Source organism: Myiozetetes cayanensis, unplaced genomic scaffold (genome assembly GCF_022539395.1).
Source record: "Myiozetetes cayanensis isolate MyiCay16 unplaced genomic scaffold, myiCay2020 scf24, whole genome shotgun sequence".
Lineage (NCBI taxonomy): Eukaryota > Metazoa > Chordata > Aves > Passeriformes > Tyrannidae > Myiozetetes > Myiozetetes cayanensis.
Window position 1 is genome coordinate 9,021,994 of NW_026087456.1, and position 17,556 is coordinate 9,039,549.

At 52.8% G+C, this 17,556-nt stretch overlaps 2 protein-coding genes across 2 annotated transcripts; both read left to right on the forward strand.

The window, feature by feature from the left end:
- Positions 1-2,120: 2,120 nt before the first annotated feature.
- PPP2CB (protein phosphatase 2 catalytic subunit beta) lies at positions 2,121-9,837 on the forward strand. The gene is made up of 7 exons (XM_050320583.1): positions 2,121-2,373; positions 5,877-6,086; positions 6,322-6,495; positions 6,700-6,789; positions 7,377-7,538; positions 8,385-8,503; positions 9,039-9,837. The coding sequence occupies exons 1-7, from the start codon at positions 2,272-2,274 to the stop codon at positions 9,109-9,111; spliced, it is 930 nt and encodes a 309-aa protein (XP_050176540.1). The 5' UTR covers positions 2,121-2,271; the 3' UTR covers positions 9,112-9,837.
- Positions 9,838-9,963: 126 nt separating this feature from the next.
- Positions 9,964-14,613, forward strand: GSR (glutathione-disulfide reductase). The gene is made up of 13 exons (XM_050320540.1): positions 9,964-10,095; positions 10,850-10,876; positions 11,126-11,214; positions 11,679-11,748; positions 11,929-12,076; positions 12,182-12,236; positions 12,314-12,413; positions 12,855-12,941; positions 13,134-13,295; positions 13,507-13,618; positions 13,700-13,831; positions 14,003-14,136; positions 14,303-14,613. Exons 1-13 carry the CDS (start codon positions 9,967-9,969, stop codon positions 14,450-14,452), a joined length of 1,395 nt encoding a protein of 464 aa, XP_050176497.1. The 5' UTR covers positions 9,964-9,966; the 3' UTR covers positions 14,453-14,613.
- Positions 14,614-17,556: the final 2,943 nt, after the last annotated feature.

Below are 17,556 nucleotides of genomic sequence, written 5' to 3' on the forward strand. Positions count from 1 at the left end.
CCTCCCCCCAAAAAAGCTGTTTTGGGATTAAAATTGTTGCAGGCTGCTGCAGGAGGACATTTTATATTCCCTAAAAGACATAGCTATATCTGAGAGGAACAGTTCAAGTGGATCCATGCTAGGGTTTGTGCTGTCACCCTCCTTCCTTTCGGAAACCATCCCTGTGCATATGTTAGGGCCACAGAGTCCATTTATCCCCCTTCTCCTGGCACTGTCCCTCCTCTTTGGCTTTCATCCCCTCTGACCTCTCTCCAGCTTTTTTTCCCAGTTTATCAAGGTTTTGTAGATGTTTCCTGCTGCTTCCCGCAGTACAAGCAGCCCTGCCCATGGTGATGGACGCCAGCACGGGAAGGAGGGACAGAGATGAATCCTGTGGGAAGATGCTGGGAACAAGAAGCCAGGCTTCATGGAGGGACCTGCCAGGTATGTCTGCCTCCCATCCTCAGCCAAAATGTGGTGTCTGCATCCCAAAATGTGTTTTAGGGATCCCCATCCTTGTGGGACTTGCTACCCCTGCACACTCCCAGAGGGTCAGGTGCCCCGGAGCAGCTTCCCCTGGATTTGTGCACCCTCAACTGCTGGAAGAAGGAAAAACTTCACTGATTTACTTTATCTATTCACTGTAGGGTCGGGTTTTTTTCCTTTCTAAAACACAGGAGTACCCTTAGGAATCCAGCATTCTTTGGGCAGCAGGGTCTAAGCCCAGGCAATGGTGGTGGCTGTGGGTAATTATTTTCTGATTTTGTTTCGCTTGCATTTTGTATCTCACCCTAAAAGACCAAGTTGCAGTGGAAAAATCACAAAAATAAGAAAGCAAGGTACCCCGTGAGGGGTTTAATGTTACACAACCAGCATTTATTTATTTTTCGTGGCCTTTTATGCCACTTTCACCAGCATTGACGTTTTAGAAGGTTCTAGCACAGAAATGGTGAGATTTTAGAGAAGGTGGTGGAAAATCCACACACTAAAAGCTGGAAAGCCCCAGGGCCTCAGGGCTGTTGCAGGAGAGATCTCTGGGAAAATTATGACAAAAGAAGAGAGAGAACCAACCCAGCACCACAAGCAAATCTCATTTCTGGACATGGAAGTGGGAGTCTGGTGAAGCCCAAAATTCAGAGGCCAGAGCCAGTGGCTCAGGAAGCTGTAGGGGTAGGAAGATTTATTGTCCGCTGCCATGCTGGAGGATTCTCCTTATCCCAGGGCCACTCTCTGCTGCAGCGTCACAAGCATGGGCAATATGGTTAAAAATAATCCTCTGGAAACAAATCAGCAAATAAAACATCCACGGGTGTGTGGATGGTTCCTGGCAAATGTCTTTCCTGGGAACTGGAATGGCAAATGATGGATATGTAGAAGAGTAGCTACAAAATTGTATGCTATATATATATATATATGCTCTTTTTTACTTTGCTAAGTGTTCCAGACTGTAGCAGTGAATGATTACATCATTATCACGATATTACTATTCCGTTTTGGTACAGAGGAGACAGTAAAGCAAGTGAAAAATTGCAGAAGATAAATGAAGAGCAGTGGGTGGAAATTTGTGCAGGTCAGTCACAATTTAGGGCTGAGGGCGAGATGGATCGAGTACCAGACTGTAAGCAAACATATTAATCTTTATTGCTTATTGCACCGTAATCACGTGCTGCGTTTGGAACATCACGGTACGCGTGCCCAATGGTACGTCACAGGAATATAGCGAAGGCAATTAGTAACACACTTAATGAGAGGGATTTTCATACATTCCCAAAGTGAACAACTGCCCTGCCGGCAGCGCTTGGCGCTCGGCACCCGCAGGGGCGCAGAAGCTTGTGATTTTATTTATCCTTTCTCCTTAGAGGGAGCGGAGCGTTTAATCCACTTTTCCTCGGAACGGCACGGCTTTCTCCAAAGGGATCGGAAGGGCGGGAGCCGTCAGAGTAGGGAGGGAGGGGCGGGGCGGGGCGTCATGGGCGTGGCTTCGGCGAGGTGGGCGTGGCTCTGAGGGGCGCGGGGCGGGGCTGGCGCTGTGGGCGTGGCCTCGCGGGGGAGCGCGCGGGGCGCGGCTCCGAGTGGGGACGCGGCGCGCCGGAAGCGGTCGCGCGCCCGCCCTGGCACGCGGCGTGGGCGTGCCCGGAAGTGCGCAGCAGCAGCAGCAGCAGGAGCGGCGGCAGGCGGGGGCGCCGCCATTACGCGGAGCGCAGCCGAGCCGAGCGGGCCGCGCGTCCCCGGCCGCCGCCGCCGCCACCCACAGGCGGGCCCGGGCCGCGCGGGGCCCGCCCGCACCCCGCCATGGAGGAGAAGGGCTTCGCCAAGGAGCTCGACCAGTGGATCGAGCAGCTGAACGAGTGCCGGCAGCTGAGCGAGAGCCAGGTCCGCAGCCTCTGCGAGAAGGTGAGTGCGGGGCCCGGACGTCGGGGGAGCGGCGTGGTGCCCGTGGGATATCGGGCGCTGGGAGGCGGGGATGGGGCCGCGGGGATGTCGGGCGGTGGGAGAGCGGGCTGGTGACTGCGGGATATCGGGCACTGGGAGACGGGGATGGTGCCTGGGAGGTGTCTGTCATCCTGGTATCCTGCACAACGTGTCGTAGCCCCGTGCTGAAAAATCAGCCCCAAGTCAGCGAGGAGACCCCGTGACATCCAAGGTGGGGTCTAGGGAAGCAGAGCGGGTCAGAGGTGAGACCTAAAGAGATCCTCGGAGCCTGCTGAGGGGGACCGAAATAGAAGAAGGAATGGTCGGATAAAGGACACCGTCTGCAGTTCCGGGCTGTGGTTTGGACAGCCCTTGGCAAATGCCGGCTTGGATTGGTTTAGTGGAGACTGGCAGGAGCCTTTTTTCTTTTTTTTTTTTCAGTCAGGAGAAGGATTCTTAGACTGGTGTTGGGTTTTGTCTGAGAAGCCCAATAGCTCTGTGTGAACACTCCCTCCACATTGCAGACTGTGACCGAGTGAAGATTTTCCTTGGCAGATGCTTCCAGCAGTGATCCTGACTCCTATGTCACCCCCACTCTGCCTCTGTTTCCTTTCCTCCTTCCCCTTTTCCAATCCCGTGTTGGGAGCTTTGTGACTCTTTCTCCAGAGCTCCGTCGTTTCCAAGGATGTTTGGGAAGCTGGAGGGCAGTGCCAGCAGACTGTGGCTGTGCACGCAGCAAACAGGGAGAGTGGCAGCTCAGTTTGAGGTGGGGGAGGTGTTTGTCCTCCAGGTGACAGGTAGGTGTGTCATCTGTCACAAGCACCTCGTACTTCCAGGGTGCTGGAAACTGATGGAAAGGACTTGGACGTGAAGGAAACACTGTGCTGTGCTCTGACTTGGCCTGTTTAAGTTTTTGGGAGTGGTTTTGTCACCTGGGAGAGAAGCTTACAAAAACCTCTGGGTGTGCAGCCCTGTCACAAAGCTGGTTTAGTTGGTTTCCTTGAAATAATATTTGGGGAAACCCTTTTCTCACTTCTTAGCATTCCCTTTTTTGGGACTGATTCCGAAGAGGCCAAGCACAGGTTTAAATTTGTGGAAGAATTCGGTACTAAAACAAAAAAATCAAAATGAAGTGGGGAAAAAACCCAAAATCCCAGAGTTACCACGCGTGTCATTTTTAATTACTGGCATAATGGACAGAAATGAGGGAAGGATTGGACATGGCTAGGGGTGCAGGTGAGGGACTTGAGAGTCATCCTGCTTAATCTGGGGAAAAGGGTTTTTCACCAAAATAATGGAATGAGATATGTAAGAAGGCAAGGAGAAGTCTGTCTCCTGAATTAAACAAGCAGTCCTCCATAACCATCCCTCTCCTTGTAGCTTTCTTTCCTGCCCTTGTTCTTTGGAGGTATAAGAAGGGCCACAGTCTGGTTGCGTGAAATTCCCAGTGTTGTGTTGAGTCACGGTCAGGAATGTTTCATCTCTCCGTCTCTGCTCTCCAAGGATCTTGCACACAAACCACCCCAGGAGCTGGGATGATGGGCAAGCTCACAGCCAGCAAACAGTCTGCTCTTCAAAGTCACTTTGAGCACAGACATGGCAACTCCTGTTTAGGCTTATTTAATAAAAACACCTGAAAGCTGCTGCTTTTCATCCTGACCTGGATATGGTTTTCATCCAGAACAAGTGGGACAGAGATGCTCAGGAAGCTGATAATGTTAGTCACTGTTTTCTACAGCAAAGGTAGCTAAGATTTGACTTTTAAGTCATAGTTATTTATCAGCCTCCTGAAATAAATAAGTGATGACGATGCCAGGCAGCCTTGCCTGAATCAGAGATTTTTATTCTTGTTTTTTAATGGTGCTTTTGGTTATTTTAAGTCATTTGATATCAGTGCTCACTCTGCACAGTGCAGGCGGATGCACTGGGTAGTTATTGCTTTTCTGGGTTGTTTTTTATCGATGCTGAAGATTCTGAAGGTCTCGAAAGTCATCATGTGAGGGCCAACTTGGTCTCCTGAGCCCAACTTAAACCAGCTCTGCGGAGTTAGAATGCCAGGCTGGGTCTCTCCACGGGCATGGATGTTTGTCCGCAGGGTGAGCTAAAAAGGGCTGCACGGGAACAGCTGGTTGGCAGCGTAAGGAGCTGCTGCTCATCAGCTGCCAGCTCCTCCCTTCTCGTGAGGGGAAACTTCTGGATCCTCCTGGTTTCAGAATTTTGGGACCTGGGCTGGCCTGCCTCCCTGGGCTGGATTTAAGGTGGGCATATTTGCCCTGTTCCTGCGGAAGGGGAGCTGTGCTGAGCTCCAGCTTCCAACTGAACGCCAGCCTGTTGCTGTGTGCAGCAGTCGGAACACACGGAGCAGCTGCTTTGTGGGTTTATATTTGTCTCTCCCCGAGGGTGGAAGCTCTCCAAAGGCACTATAAATGCTTTTAAAGATGTGTGAGCAGAATCTGAGTGCTACTATTGCACTCAAATACAACACATTCAGCAGTTCCCAGGCGGGTTAGGAGTGCAAGGCAGACCCCACGTCATCGAGTCCATGTGCAGGATGTGACTTTTAGGATGAGGGTCACATCCCTCGGGTTATGTTCCCTGCAAGGGGCACGCTGGATTCTCTCCAAGCTGTCCAAACTGCTTGAGGTTTAGTTATTCCTTCCAAATAGAAGCTTTGGAAGGAATAGGCAAGACAGCAAACACTGGAATGGGAACACAGTCATCCTTGGAGAGCTCACTGAGGGTATCCTCAGGAAGCAGGTCCTTCCTGGCAGCAGCAAGTGGGAACTACCTCATCCTGAGCTAAGGGATGTGGCAAGGAATGCCTGGATCATCACCTGCTGGTGACTGCTCAGCGCTGGTGATCCTCCCTCGCTTTTGTTGGGATCAGACCAAGGCAACCTGGGATGTTCCCTGTGCCTCCAGTGTGCCTGGAGCGCTGATCGGCATCAGTCGGCGAGCTGGAGGCAGCACAGCAAACCTGGTGTTTGATAAAGATAATAAGGTGGTGCAGATAGGCTACATTACATGGCTGTAATTAGCAGAGGAGCTGCTGGGTGTGGAAGAAGAGATGACTAAATCCATGGATGCCATCCCTCCATCTGTGGCCGTTTTGTTGCCAGCTGGGTATGGCCAGGGAAGCTGGCTGGAGCTCCGTATGTTTCAATTGCCCCTCACTCTGCTTTTCCAGTGGTACGTGACTTGCTTTTAGAAGTTACTATACTGCTGTGCTTTGAAGAGGATTGGAATTCCAGCAGGAAAAAAGTGCCCTGGGCGAGGGAATCTGGCCTTGCCATGACAGACCTGCTTGTCCTTGTGCACAGGGATTTGTGAAACACACCTTGTCTGTCCTCACCCACCAAACTGTGGTCAGCTTTGAGCTGTGCAGGTGAATCTGGCTTTCCGGTGGGAATGCAGGGGAATACCATCCGCACCCGCTCTTGGAAAAGCTTTCTACCTTTGTGACTTAAATGTGTTTTTCTTGCCAGGCTAAAGAAATCCTTACGAAAGAGTCGAATGTGCAAGAGGTACGATGCCCTGTCACCGTCTGCGGGGATGTCCACGGGCAGTTCCACGACCTCATGGAGCTCTTCAGGATCGGCGGGAAGTCACCGGACACAAATTACCTGTTCATGGGAGACTACGTGGACAGAGGCTATTACTCCGTGGAGACAGTGACTCTCCTAGTAGCGTTGAAGGTATGGTGTGAGAGATTTGTGGCAAAACCTGTGGTTTTGGGGAGTTTGGAATGATTTGCTCCAGAGACTCTGGAGCTGACTTGAGGTCAGCAGATGTAAATTGATAGGCAGCAATGGACACGTGCTGGGCACAGAGCTGAGCGCTTGGCTGCTGTTTGCAGTATTCCATTACTGTTTCTTTCCATGCCTCTGGTGCAGTTCCCTTGTTTAAGGAAGCGTTTCCTTTGTTCCCCAGGTGCGCTACCCGGAACGCATCACGATCCTGAGGGGCAACCACGAAAGCAGGCAAATCACACAAGTCTACGGCTTCTACGACGAGTGTCTGCGCAAGTACGGCAACGCCAACGTCTGGAAGTACTTCACAGACCTCTTTGATTATCTCCCACTCACAGCTCTAGTAGACGGCCAGGTAAGCCTTGGAGGAGGAAAACACTCCATTCCACAGGGTTCTGCTGGCTGGATTGTCTGACTACCATGAGAACAGTCCCAGACCAGCTCCCTTAAGTCGTGATGCAAGGGCTGTGGTTGCAAACAGAGCTAAAAGCAGCTGTTTTGGAGATCATTCTTAGCAATGTGTTCTGAATGGATTGCTGTGGTTTTTTTTCTGGAACAGATATTCTGCCTCCACGGTGGCCTCTCTCCATCCATAGATACACTGGATCATATCAGGGCTCTGGACCGCCTGCAGGAAGTTCCACACGAGGTAATAGGAAAGGAAATGCCTCAGAAACTTCAGTAATGCAAGTGTATCCTCACACTGAAATCCATTTAAACACAGTTAAACACGGATTACGGCCTTTCCAAAAGCCAGAGCAAATGAATATTTAGGCAAAGCACACCCAAGTCAGTCTGCTTTGATTACAGCAGCCTACGAAAGGAGAGCTGTGGGGGTTTCACAGCTGTCTTCCACAGAATCAGGATTTTTGGACTGTCAGGCTGACTCAAAGGACATTATTTGTCAGGGGAAGGTGTTTTCTACCTTCAGCCTCATCACAGAGGTGGCTGTGAACTGACAACCACCCTGTGAAGCCACATTGTGTAACCGTCCTTCCCTCCCACTGGCCAATTCCTCCTTCGGTGGTGTTTTCATCCTTGTTGGTCACTTCCTGGGGGCCTGAAACCAGGACTGAAAAACCACCTTTGGAGCTCCCAGGGCAGCTGGAAGTTGTGTTGGAGTGGCTGGGGCTTGTGAGTGTGTTCTGAGAAGGACGTGCTGGGAGTCTTGTTACTGCAAATAAAACACATTTAACAGTCTTGGCAGTGATCTAACAACGCTTAATCTTTCCCAAGGGTCCGATGTGTGATCTGTTGTGGTCGGATCCGGATGACCGCGGTGGCTGGGGCATATCTCCACGTGGTGCTGGCTACACCTTCGGGCAGGATATCTCCGAAACATTTAACCACGCCAATGGTCTCACACTGGTCTCCCGCGCTCACCAGCTGGTCATGGAGGTAGGGCAAGCACTCTGCTAGCCAGGGCTAACCAAACAGGGGCCGCTGGTGTCTCCTCTCTGACACCTATCCGCTGGTGGGTTTGTTGACACCTAAATCTTAGACAGGTAAGTGCCAAGGAGAGGCTTTAATCATGTGAAAACAACAAGCAACATAAAATTATGTGTTTTGTCCCACAGTGTAAATAAGGGATGTCCTGCCCTTTCCAAGTAAGTGGCCCCCTCCTAGTCAATTGCCAAAGGGACCCTGTCACACCCTGTTTGTGGCAGGAATAATCTCCTTACATCCTGACAGCTCTACTTGGACTGCTGTTGTATCCAGCAGCCTGCCCCATAATCCTCAGATGTGACTGAGATTAACAGCCATTTTTGGCTGTCGACAGGCTATTCTTGGATGTCTTGCTGGAAAACTGCCAGGTGGGTCAATGGAGCAGATGTATTTTTAAAATCTGCTGCAGGTAGATCCCTTAAGCAGTACTGTGTGTCTCAAGTCACCCGCATCCAGCAGGCCGATTGTCAGTGGTGGTGGATGAAAGCTAAAGGCTTCCCTAGAAATCTCAAGGCTTTTCTTGTGGTACAGTCCATAATTTGTATATAAAATGGATAAACACACAACTGAGGAATGGATGATCTCCTGGGGAGTGCTCGAAGCTGGTTTTGCCAGGTGCCTACTAGCTGCTTCTTGCAGCAGAGCACATATTTTGAAATGAAACCAAGTCAGTTGGAAATACTTAAGGAAATCTCTAGTTTCACAAGTGCCCTTGGAGCATTTCAGGCCTGAAGAGGAACTTCATACAAGCTGAGGTTTAACAGAGACATTTTCTTTCTCTCTCTCTCTCCCTGGCAGGGTTATAACTGGTGCCACGACCGGAATGTGGTTACCATTTTCAGTGCCCCCAATTACTGTTACCGCTGTGGGAACCAGGCTGCTATCATGGAACTAGATGACACTTTAAAATATTCCTTGTGAGTACCCTGGCTTGGGCTGTTCTCTGTTCCTAACAGGTCTTTGAGGAATGTCTGATCCTTTCCAAAGGGGTTCTCCATGAAAAGCCAGCTCAGACCTCTCTGGAATTAACATCATTTGCTCTACCCTAAAAATAAGTAGTGAATTAAGCTCCTAAAAGCTCCTCTTCCTAGCTGGCTTGAGTGTTGGAGCTTCTGCACTTTAATCCCTCTACTGCCCAGTCTTGATGGAGAGAGTAAAAACATCCAGATTTATGTATTTGTTTTAACTTTTAGTAGCATGAGCTTTGTAAAGATGGGTGAGAGGGTCTGAATTTTGTGCTCACGTGAAAATGGGGATGGGCTGTAAGCAGCAGTTTGACCGACTGATGAGTTTTAACTCCCATGGACACTCGTTTTGGGACACGAAATGTTTTATGTGGAAGCAGCTGGGATGAGTGAAATGATAGCAGCAGGAGAACAGGTCTGGTATTTATTGTGGCATTGGAAAATGGCTTGTGGAGGAGGGTGAGTGATCCCTTTCTCTTCCCTGCAGCCTCCAGTTTGACCCAGCACCTCGTCGTGGAGAGCCTCATGTTACCCGTCGTACCCCAGACTACTTCCTATAAACCTTTCCCAACCTTTGTAGAAGGAAGTACACCTGGCATTTTAAGAAAAAAAACAAAAAGCAACAATATTTACACGTTTCTGTAAGAAATCAGGGTTCGTCTCAACTTCAAATCCCCATCATGGACCAAAATGTGCCATACAGAGGACGAAGAGCGTTTAGCACAACTTGAGACTGAATTCCTTACAACACTTTCTCTCTCCCGTGCCCATCAGCCCGAAAGTCAGTTTGCCTGCTGTATTTGTAGTCATTGTTTTCCTTCTGGACTGTTCAGAGAGGAAAAGGTAACTCTAACAAACACTTCATCTCTCCTTTGAAGCTTCTTTGTACATTTTTAGTTCTAGTGTTTAACTGGCATGATTTAGAGTTTGTTTTCCAGGGAAATACACACTAACTCCATCCCCCACCACTCTTTATTTTATTGGAAAGACCGCTCGACTTAACTGGAGAAAGGAAGTGATTCCTGCTTGGGAGTATGTTGTCATAACCCGGAAAAAAAGCGTTCCCATTTTAGCTCCCCTGTTCTGTGCTGATCCTGCCCTTTTTTTTTTTTTTCTTTTTCCTTTTTTTTTTTTTTTTTTTTTTTTTTGGTTTATCTTTTCTCCCTTTTTTTTTTTTTTTTTTTGTGTGTCATTTTTCCCCCTCATCCCCTCTGTATATTTGTCCCGGAAGTGCTTGCAAATCCTCCTCGCTGTACCCGAACCAATAAACGCCGTTGTCAGCCCCAGTCCGTGGTGTCGTGCCGGTCCGGGGCGGGGAGCGGGGCGGGCACCAGGGCGGGGGAGCGGGGCGGGATGGGGCGGGCACCTGGAGCGGCCCCGGGGCGGAGCGGCGGTGTCGGAGCGAAGCGGGAGCGATGGCGGCGGTCGCGTACGAGCTGCTGGTGCTGGGAGGGGGCTCCGGGGGGCTGGCGGGGGCCCGGCGTGCGGCCGAGCTGGGGGCCCGCGTCGCGCTGGTGGAGCCGCGGCGCCTCGGCGGCACCTGCGTGAGTCACTTGCGTGGGGACCCGCGGCGGAGGGGCGGGTGGCGCGGGGCAGGGTCCGCCAGGCTGGCCCCGGTGCCCCCGGCGGTGGTCGCGGTGCCCCCGGGGGTGGTGGTGGGGCGGGGAGCCGGAGGGAAGGAATCGCCCTCCCGTACTGGGAGCGTTCCGCAAGGACCCGCCTTGTCATGCCGAAGCCGGACCGATCCCAATCCCCCCCCTCTCCATTTGCTTCTTCCCGGCCGTTTCCAAGCCGTTCTCAGGTCGGTAACGTGGATCCTGCGTCTGTGCAGCAGAACTGGAAGGCGGCTAAGCAGAGCCCATGGGCACGGCGAGCCGGTAACAAGCCTAAAAACAAGCTTGTTCCTCAAACAAGCCAGGGACAGGCTCTAGTTTTATTCCTTGAGTGCGCTCTGCTGGAAATATTGTCATACTAGGATCAGAAGTGCAGGAAGGGAATGGCAGACACCTTTGTCCCAGGAAATCGCTTTTAAATGATCACTGGAAAAAAACCCCTGTGTTTGAAGGCTCCACCTTCCCTGTTCTCTTTCAAGGAAGTGAAGGAAAACAGTCAAACCGCAAGACCTTGAGGCGCCCGAGGGAGTTACACCCCTTTTTTGCCAGGAACCCATAATCCCGCCTTTGTTTTCCTGAGCAGAGAGCTGCGATGCAGCACCAGCCTGCTGTGGGATGTTCTCCAGAGCGTTGACTTTGGAAAACTGAGCCTTAAACCTGAGTTTCATTCTTATTCCCCCCGCAGGTCAATGTTGGGTGCGTGCCAAAGAAGGTAAGGGTGTTTTGCCACTGGCTCTGGTGGCACCTCCGGTGGCTTGGGTTGGGTCTGGTGTGGCTGCCTGCCAGATTGCAGGGAGGTGCTGGCACAGGGAGTGGGGAGGAAGCAGGGCCTCAGAGCATGTGTCCTGTGGGCTGCTCCAGGCAGGTGTGAGGTATGGGGAAGTGTGTGTGTGTGTGTGGGGGGGTGGTTTCCCAAGATCAAACTGGTCTTCCCGAGCCAACGTGTGGTTTGTGCGGGCAGGTGATGTGGAACACGGCTGTCCATGCAGAGTTTATCCATGATCACGCTGACTACGGCTTTGAAACACCTGGTGTCAAGTTCAGCTGGAGGTAAGAATGGAAAGAGCCAGTTGGAAGTGAGCATCTGCCATTGAGCATCACTTGGGGAGCAGCCACAGGTCAGCACCATAGCCCTGTGGCTCATTATCCACCTCAAAGGGGTCCCTGCCTGCTTTGAGGCTTCCCATGGGTGGATGCAGAGCTGATTACGTGCCTGTATTTTGGAAAAGAGGGGTGGCACACTGGCTGTGGGAAGAGGAGGCAGGCACAAAAACCTCAGCTTGGTGGGGAAGGGATCACAGGGGGCTGTTTCATTTTGTGGCATGGATATAATGTACCAAAGGGGTGGAGTTCACAGAATCATTTAGGTTGGAAAAGACCTCCAGGATCACCGGAGTCCAACCTTTGACCGATCATCACTTTGTGAACTAGACCATGGCACTAATTGCCACATTGTTATCCCTGAGCTCTGGAGGTTTGTCTGCTGATGCTGACAGTACTCCCTGCTGTTCCAGAACCATCAAGGAGAAGCGTGATGCGTACGTGCGGCGCCTCAACGACATCTACGAGAGCAATCTAAAGAAGGTGAGCGTGGGATGTGCTCATACTGTAGGCCCAGTGGGAAAGTGGGCTCTGATGGATTTTTGGCCACTTTTCCAGCCTTAATGGGTGTCCTCTCTTCCAAACGTGGGAGCCCTGGCTCCGTTAGCTGTCTCCTGCACCCCATCGTTCTGTTAATCCCATAACTGTTACCCTCCCTCAAAGGCTCATGTCGACATCATCCGGGGCTATGGCAAGTTCACCGCTGATCCTGAGCCAACCATTGAAGTGGATGGGAAAAAGTACACGGCCCCTCACATCCTTATAGCCACAGGGGGGCACCCAGCCGTCCCTTCCGACAGCGAAATTCCCGGTGAGCCTGCTGAAATTCCCCGGGAGAGGGGTCTGCCAGAGCAAAGTGTGTTCGGGGAGGGGAAGTGGGACAGGTAAGGGGTGTGAAAGGGGCTCTGCTTTGCAGGTGCCAGCCTGGGGATGACCAGTGATGGCTTCTTCGACCTGGAGGACCTGCCCAGGTAAATTGGGGCTCACCCCCCGTATCCACCAGCTCCGGCTCCATGTGCCTGGACACGGCATCATCACTTCTCCGCAGGCGCAGCGTTATTGTGGGGGCTGGATACATCGCGGTGGAGATCGCGGGGATCCTTTCCACGCTGGGCTCCAAGTCATCCCTGCTGATCCGCCACGACAAGGTAATGCCACCCACTGTCTGTCCTCAGCCAGGCAGTCACATCCCAGCAGCCCACCAGGGTTTTCTGCTTGTCAGCTCCTTGTAAAGAAGAGTCTGAGTTGGCACGGGAATGATGATGCAGAGGATGGTGGCATTGGGCTGATGGGTGTAAGGGGGGGCTGGAGGGGGGAGCCATGTTTTGGCAGCACCAGCCTTTGTGCCTGGAATTTCTGCAGCCGTGTGTGCCACCGCACCCGTTCTCTTGAGCTTTATTTCAAGTCACAACTTGAAAAGAGGATTAAAGGAAAAGAAAATAATGGAGAAACAAACAGAGAAGTTTAACCAGGAGCAGCCCAAACCTCTTGGGTCCCAGGAGCAGGGAAACGCTGGCGGAGGGGCTGCCAGGCAGTGCCTTCACCTGCAGACCCTCATCTGACAGGTTTGGGGGGTGGTCTCTGCCCAGGTCCTGCGGACCTTCGACTCCATGATCAGCTCAAACTGCACCCAGGAGCTGGAGAACACCGGGGTGGAGGTCTGGAAGCACACGCAGGTATGAATGTGCAGAGCAGCCCTGTGGTTTATCCCATTCCTCCTGGAGAGGCGGGGCTGGGGGAAAGCTGCCATTTTGGGTGCTGCCTGATGAGCCACAGTTTTGGTGACATTCCTGGTTTTGCAGCAGAGCTGCAAGGCTAAAGCCAGCGGCACCATCTTCTCCTGAAGCAGCTCCCGCTTTTCCCCACAGGTCAAGGCTGTCACCAAGTCCCCTGGTGGGCTGCTGGATGTGAAGGTGACCTGCGCGGTGCCCGGCCACAAGCCGACGGAGGGAGTGATCCGGGATGTGGACTGCGTGCTGTGGGCCCTGGGGCGGAAGCCCAACACTGAGGAGCTGTGCCTGGACCGAGTGGTGAGGTGGCAGCACGCCCTTTCTGTGCTGGTGTGAGGGTGCCCACAGGTGTCCCACAGGACTCCAGGTGTCCCATGGGTATTCAGGGCTCCCACAGCCTGTCACAGGGTGATGCTCCCACCATTTCCCCCCTCGCCACCAGCACCATTCCCCCCATGGGCATGGCTTGTCCTGGAGTACACTCTGATGTAGCTGCTGTTTCCCATGGCAGGGCGTGCAGGTGGACGCCCAGGGCCACGTGGTGGTGGACGGGTACCAGAACACCACCAGGAAAGGGGTCTACGCCATCGGGGACGTCTGTGGGAGAGCCCTCCTCACCCCAGGTACTGCGGCCGTGCCCCACCCTCCCCTCCAGAGCCCCTCAGAGCCACGCCGTTGCTCAGGCTCCCTGTCCCTCCCTGCAGTGGCCATTGCAGCTGGCAGGAAGCTGGCCCACAGGCTCTTCGAGGGCAAGCAGGATTCCCGGCTGGACTACAGTAACATCCCCACCGTCGTCTTCAGCCACCCGCCCATCGGCACCGTGGGACTCACCGAAGGTGGGGACAGACAGGGCGTGGGGGGGAGTGAAGGGGCTGGGGACGCCGTGGCTCAAACCTGCTGCTCTGATGCTCGAGGAGGGGGTTTGATCTCTGGCAAGTGGATCTGAGCCTTGAGAAATGGGCTCGAGTCCCTCTTTGTAAATGCACACACTGTGCCTTCTGCTGCAGAGGAAGCCGTGGCTGCACACGGGAAGGAGAACGTGAAGATCTACAGCACGTCCTTCACCCCCTTGTACTACGCTGTCACCCAGAGGAAGGTGAAGTGCCTCATGAAGCTGGTGTGTGTTGGCAAGGAGGAGAAGGTGAGTGGAGGGGACCAGGGAGAGGTAGCTGGGTGTCAGTGGGCACCAGAGCTGGCTGTCGTCTTGTGGTCAGCTCTGACCTGCCCACCCCAGGCCTGGGGTCAGAGTTCAAGCCTGGATTTTGGCAGTGCTGAGTCCCACCCGGTGTCTCCCTTTCTCCCCAAAGGTAGTGGGATTGCACATGCAAGGGATGGGGTGCGACGAAATCCTGCAGGGCTTTGCCGTGGCCATCAAAATGGGGGCCACCAAGGCCGACCTGGACAACACCGTGGCCATCCACCCCACTTCTGCCGAAGAGCTGGTGACGATGCGCTGAGCCAGCAGGCACAGGCACCCCCAAGGGTGGCAGCTGCAGCTGGAAAAAAATGTTTAATATGTTTTTAAAAGTGCCTTAGCGCCGGGTGGGTGCCTGGAGAGCATTGTGTGCGAAGTTGGTGTGGTTGCTTTGGGGTGAGAAATAAATACAGTGATGCTGGCGAGTCTCTGCCTTTTGGTGCCTTGTCTCCCAGAGGTGGCACAGTCCCCGGAGGTGGTTTGGGGGAAGGCTGGCAGTGGCCAGGCTCCTCCTCTGTCATCCCTGAACCTGGGGCTGTGCAGGGAACAGCAGAGAAGGACTGGACAGATCAGTCCTTGAGGACTTATGTGTACTGGAATATCCTGGGTGGGCTCAGTCCTCCTCTTTATCTCATGGAGGGGTGCACCATGGATGCATCACCATCACAGTTGGATGGGGGTCAAAATCTCCCTGAAACCTAAGAGTAAACAACCAACGGAAGGAAATGCTGGTGCTCAGCCTGGGTGTGAAGCTCCAGCTTTGCTGGGGTGTCTCCATCCTGGTCAGCAAAGCTGTAGCAGGCGGGAAAATCCTGCCCAGCCCTCTGAACCACATCAGTGTGCGTTTAAAGAGCATATTGGACTGTAAGGGGCTCAGGTACAGGCAAAAGCCCAAATATGACTGACATCCTCAGTTATCCATGTCAGTCTTTGGAAGAATAACCATTTGCAAAGCTTATTGCTGGCTGAAGCACAGGAAATTCCCTCTGTGCCTGCTACAGCCCATCCTCAGGCACGTGAGAGGAGTAAATGGGAGTTAATTAATGATTCATTACCCCCTTGGAATGATGGGGACTTTACCCTCTCAGTCAATAGGCTGCAATAGCATTTTGTCAGGTTTTTTTTTTTCCCTTTAACTGATGAGTTTGGTCACTTGATTTTAGAGCATTTGAGAGGTTTGTCCCTTGCCTCACAGCCAGAGTGTATCCAGCCCACTTTCTGCAGAAAAATGGGAAAGACTGGATTTTAGGAAAGACTGGAATTCTTCCATGTGAGGGTGGTGAGACCCTGGCACAGGTTGCCCAGAGAAGCTGTGGCTGCCCCTGGATCCCTGGAAGTGTCCAAGGCCAGGGCTTGGAGCAACCTGTGATAGTGGAAGGTGTCCCTGCCCATGGCAGGAGATGAGACGAGATGATCCTTAAGGTCCCTTCCAACACAAACCATTTTGGCATTCCATGATGATTCCATGATCTCTCCCTGCACCTATTTTGCATGGTTTCCTTCTCTCTGCTCCCAGCAGATGGAGCCGCAGGCCTGTAAAAGAGATGGAAGTGTTCTGGGAGAGGGATCAGCCCTGCTGCTCACTGTGTGTGTGTAGGGAGAGCTGGGGTGAGATCCTTAGACAGATCCTCCTCATCTGGATGCAGGGCCTTCAGGATCCTCTCCTGGTCAGAGGTTTCTCTAACTGTGGCTCTTTCCTGCACCCAGCTCTGGGCCCCCAAGCATTCTGGGATTCCGGAATTCCATCTGCAACTACATCTGGCAAAACTGCACTTAATACAATGTCTGTGCATGGCTGGACTTTCTTATCCTCCACTTATTCCACAGGGTAATTCCACACAGAGTTGTTACAGTTCCACAGGGAGTTATGCTGAAAAAGATATCCACTGGTTTAAATTCATACTATGATAATTTTTTTCCTCTCAAATTTAAATGATTTATTAAAGGAATAATTTTTAAACTATTCCTGGAATAAAAAGGGGAGTGTAAAAAAAAAACCAAAACCAAAACCAAAACACAAACCAAGAATCATTCCATCAAATCATTATTACTTGCAAGCCTATTCTCTCACAATCTGTCCTTAGGACACTGTTTTTCTGGAAAACCTTATGCAGAAGCAGGTAAGGCAAAACCTGTCCTTTCAGCTGCAAGAGCCACCTGGTTTCAGCCGGGCCATGCAGACTGTTCTTTTCCCAGGTTCCTGATTTCCCAGCTGTGCTTGCCTGCTCTCCAGGGAAGCTGGATCTAAATGCTGGAGCTCAGCAGGCAGGAGCAGAGCCCGAGAGGTGCTGTCACTCATCAGTGCTGGCAGCACTCTGAGCACCGGGAGGGCTCTGGGCTGTGATGGATGGGGGGGTGTCAGGGGTGGCACCTGTGGAGGTAACTGTGAATCCCTGACCCTGGGAACGAGCTCCCCGAGGCAAAGGGATGCCTCACCCAGAGCAGAGGGGGAGGCTCTGCGATGGAACGTATCCAAGACACCCTGTTCCAAACAGGCTCCCCCAGGCCAGCAGTGGCAGCCTCCAGCCCCCGGAGCTTGGCAGCCTGGCTTTGGGCTGGGCTGTGCGCTCCCTCCTTCCTCCCTGCCTCGGGCAGGAGCTGCAGGAGCTCCGGGATCCCTCTCTCCTGCCTGCACAGAACCAGCGGCTGCTGCGGAGCTCTGGCACCTGTAAGTGGGGTACCCTGGGGGAGCGGGCTGGGGGCTGTTTGGGCTGGGCTTGGGCTGTTCCTGCCTCTCTGCTGGAGCTGGGAGCTCAGGGAAAACTGCAGGTGCTTTGTTAGCAACAGGTCTGTCTGTGTGTGTGTGTGAGAGGGGGGGCTGCTGATTCCCCCTTTTGGGGATGCCCTGATTTCCTGGGGGGCACAACACTGACTGTGTGGGAATCCTGGTGATGCCAGGGATCTGTCTCCCGGCAACAACAACCCCCCATCACCCCTGGGCTGCTGAAGCTGGTCCCAGGGAGATCAAGGATGGAATATGGAGCAGTTCCTGTTCTGAAAGGGGATGGGGGTGGCAGCAGATGCCTCTGAGCCCAGTGGCTTTGGGGTGCCAGAGCTGGGGGACACACAGAGCCCCCACTGGCAGGGACAGGGCAGTCGTGTGGCCAGACAGGACCACAGAGGGCGTGTGGTGGGGGAAGCACCTGGAAACACCATTGTGCTGCTGGCAGGGTCAATCCACCTGAGGTGGGAGCTGAACCCCTGTGCAGAGCTCCAGGATTTGGGAAAAGAGCCTGTGGCCACTCAGTGTTTCCTAGGTGCCTAAGAAAAGTTTACCTCATCTTCTTTTGCTTTTCTGTCAGTATCAGACACTTCCAGTAGGAGAAAAATATCTGAAGGTTTTGAGGTACCTCATGTTATCCCTCA

What these genes read in the sequence shown, in the direction of transcription:
- GSR (XM_050320540.1), top strand. Translation starts at nt 9,967, where the DNA reads ATGGCGGCGGTCGCGTACGAGCTGCTGGTGCTGGGAGGGGGCTCCGGG. An exon ending in ACGAGAGCAATCTAAAGAAG is followed by an intron (nt 11,749 to 11,928) that starts GTGAGCGTGGGA and finishes CCTCCCTCAAAG; the next exon opens with GCTCATGTCGACATCATCCG. An exon ending in GAGAGCCCTCCTCACCCCAG is followed by an intron (nt 13,619 to 13,699) that starts GTACTGCGGCCG and finishes CCCTCCCTGCAG; the next exon opens with TGGCCATTGCAGCTGGCAGG.
- PPP2CB (XM_050320583.1), top strand. Translation starts at nt 2,272, where the DNA reads ATGGAGGAGAAGGGCTTCGCCAAGGAGCTCGACCAGTGGATCGAGCAG. An exon ending in CTCTCCTAGTAGCGTTGAAG is followed by an intron (nt 6,087 to 6,321) that starts GTATGGTGTGAG and finishes TTTGTTCCCCAG; the next exon opens with GTGCGCTACCCGGAACGCAT. An exon ending in CTCACCAGCTGGTCATGGAG is followed by an intron (nt 7,539 to 8,384) that starts GTAGGGCAAGCA and finishes TCTCCCTGGCAG; the next exon opens with GGTTATAACTGGTGCCACGA.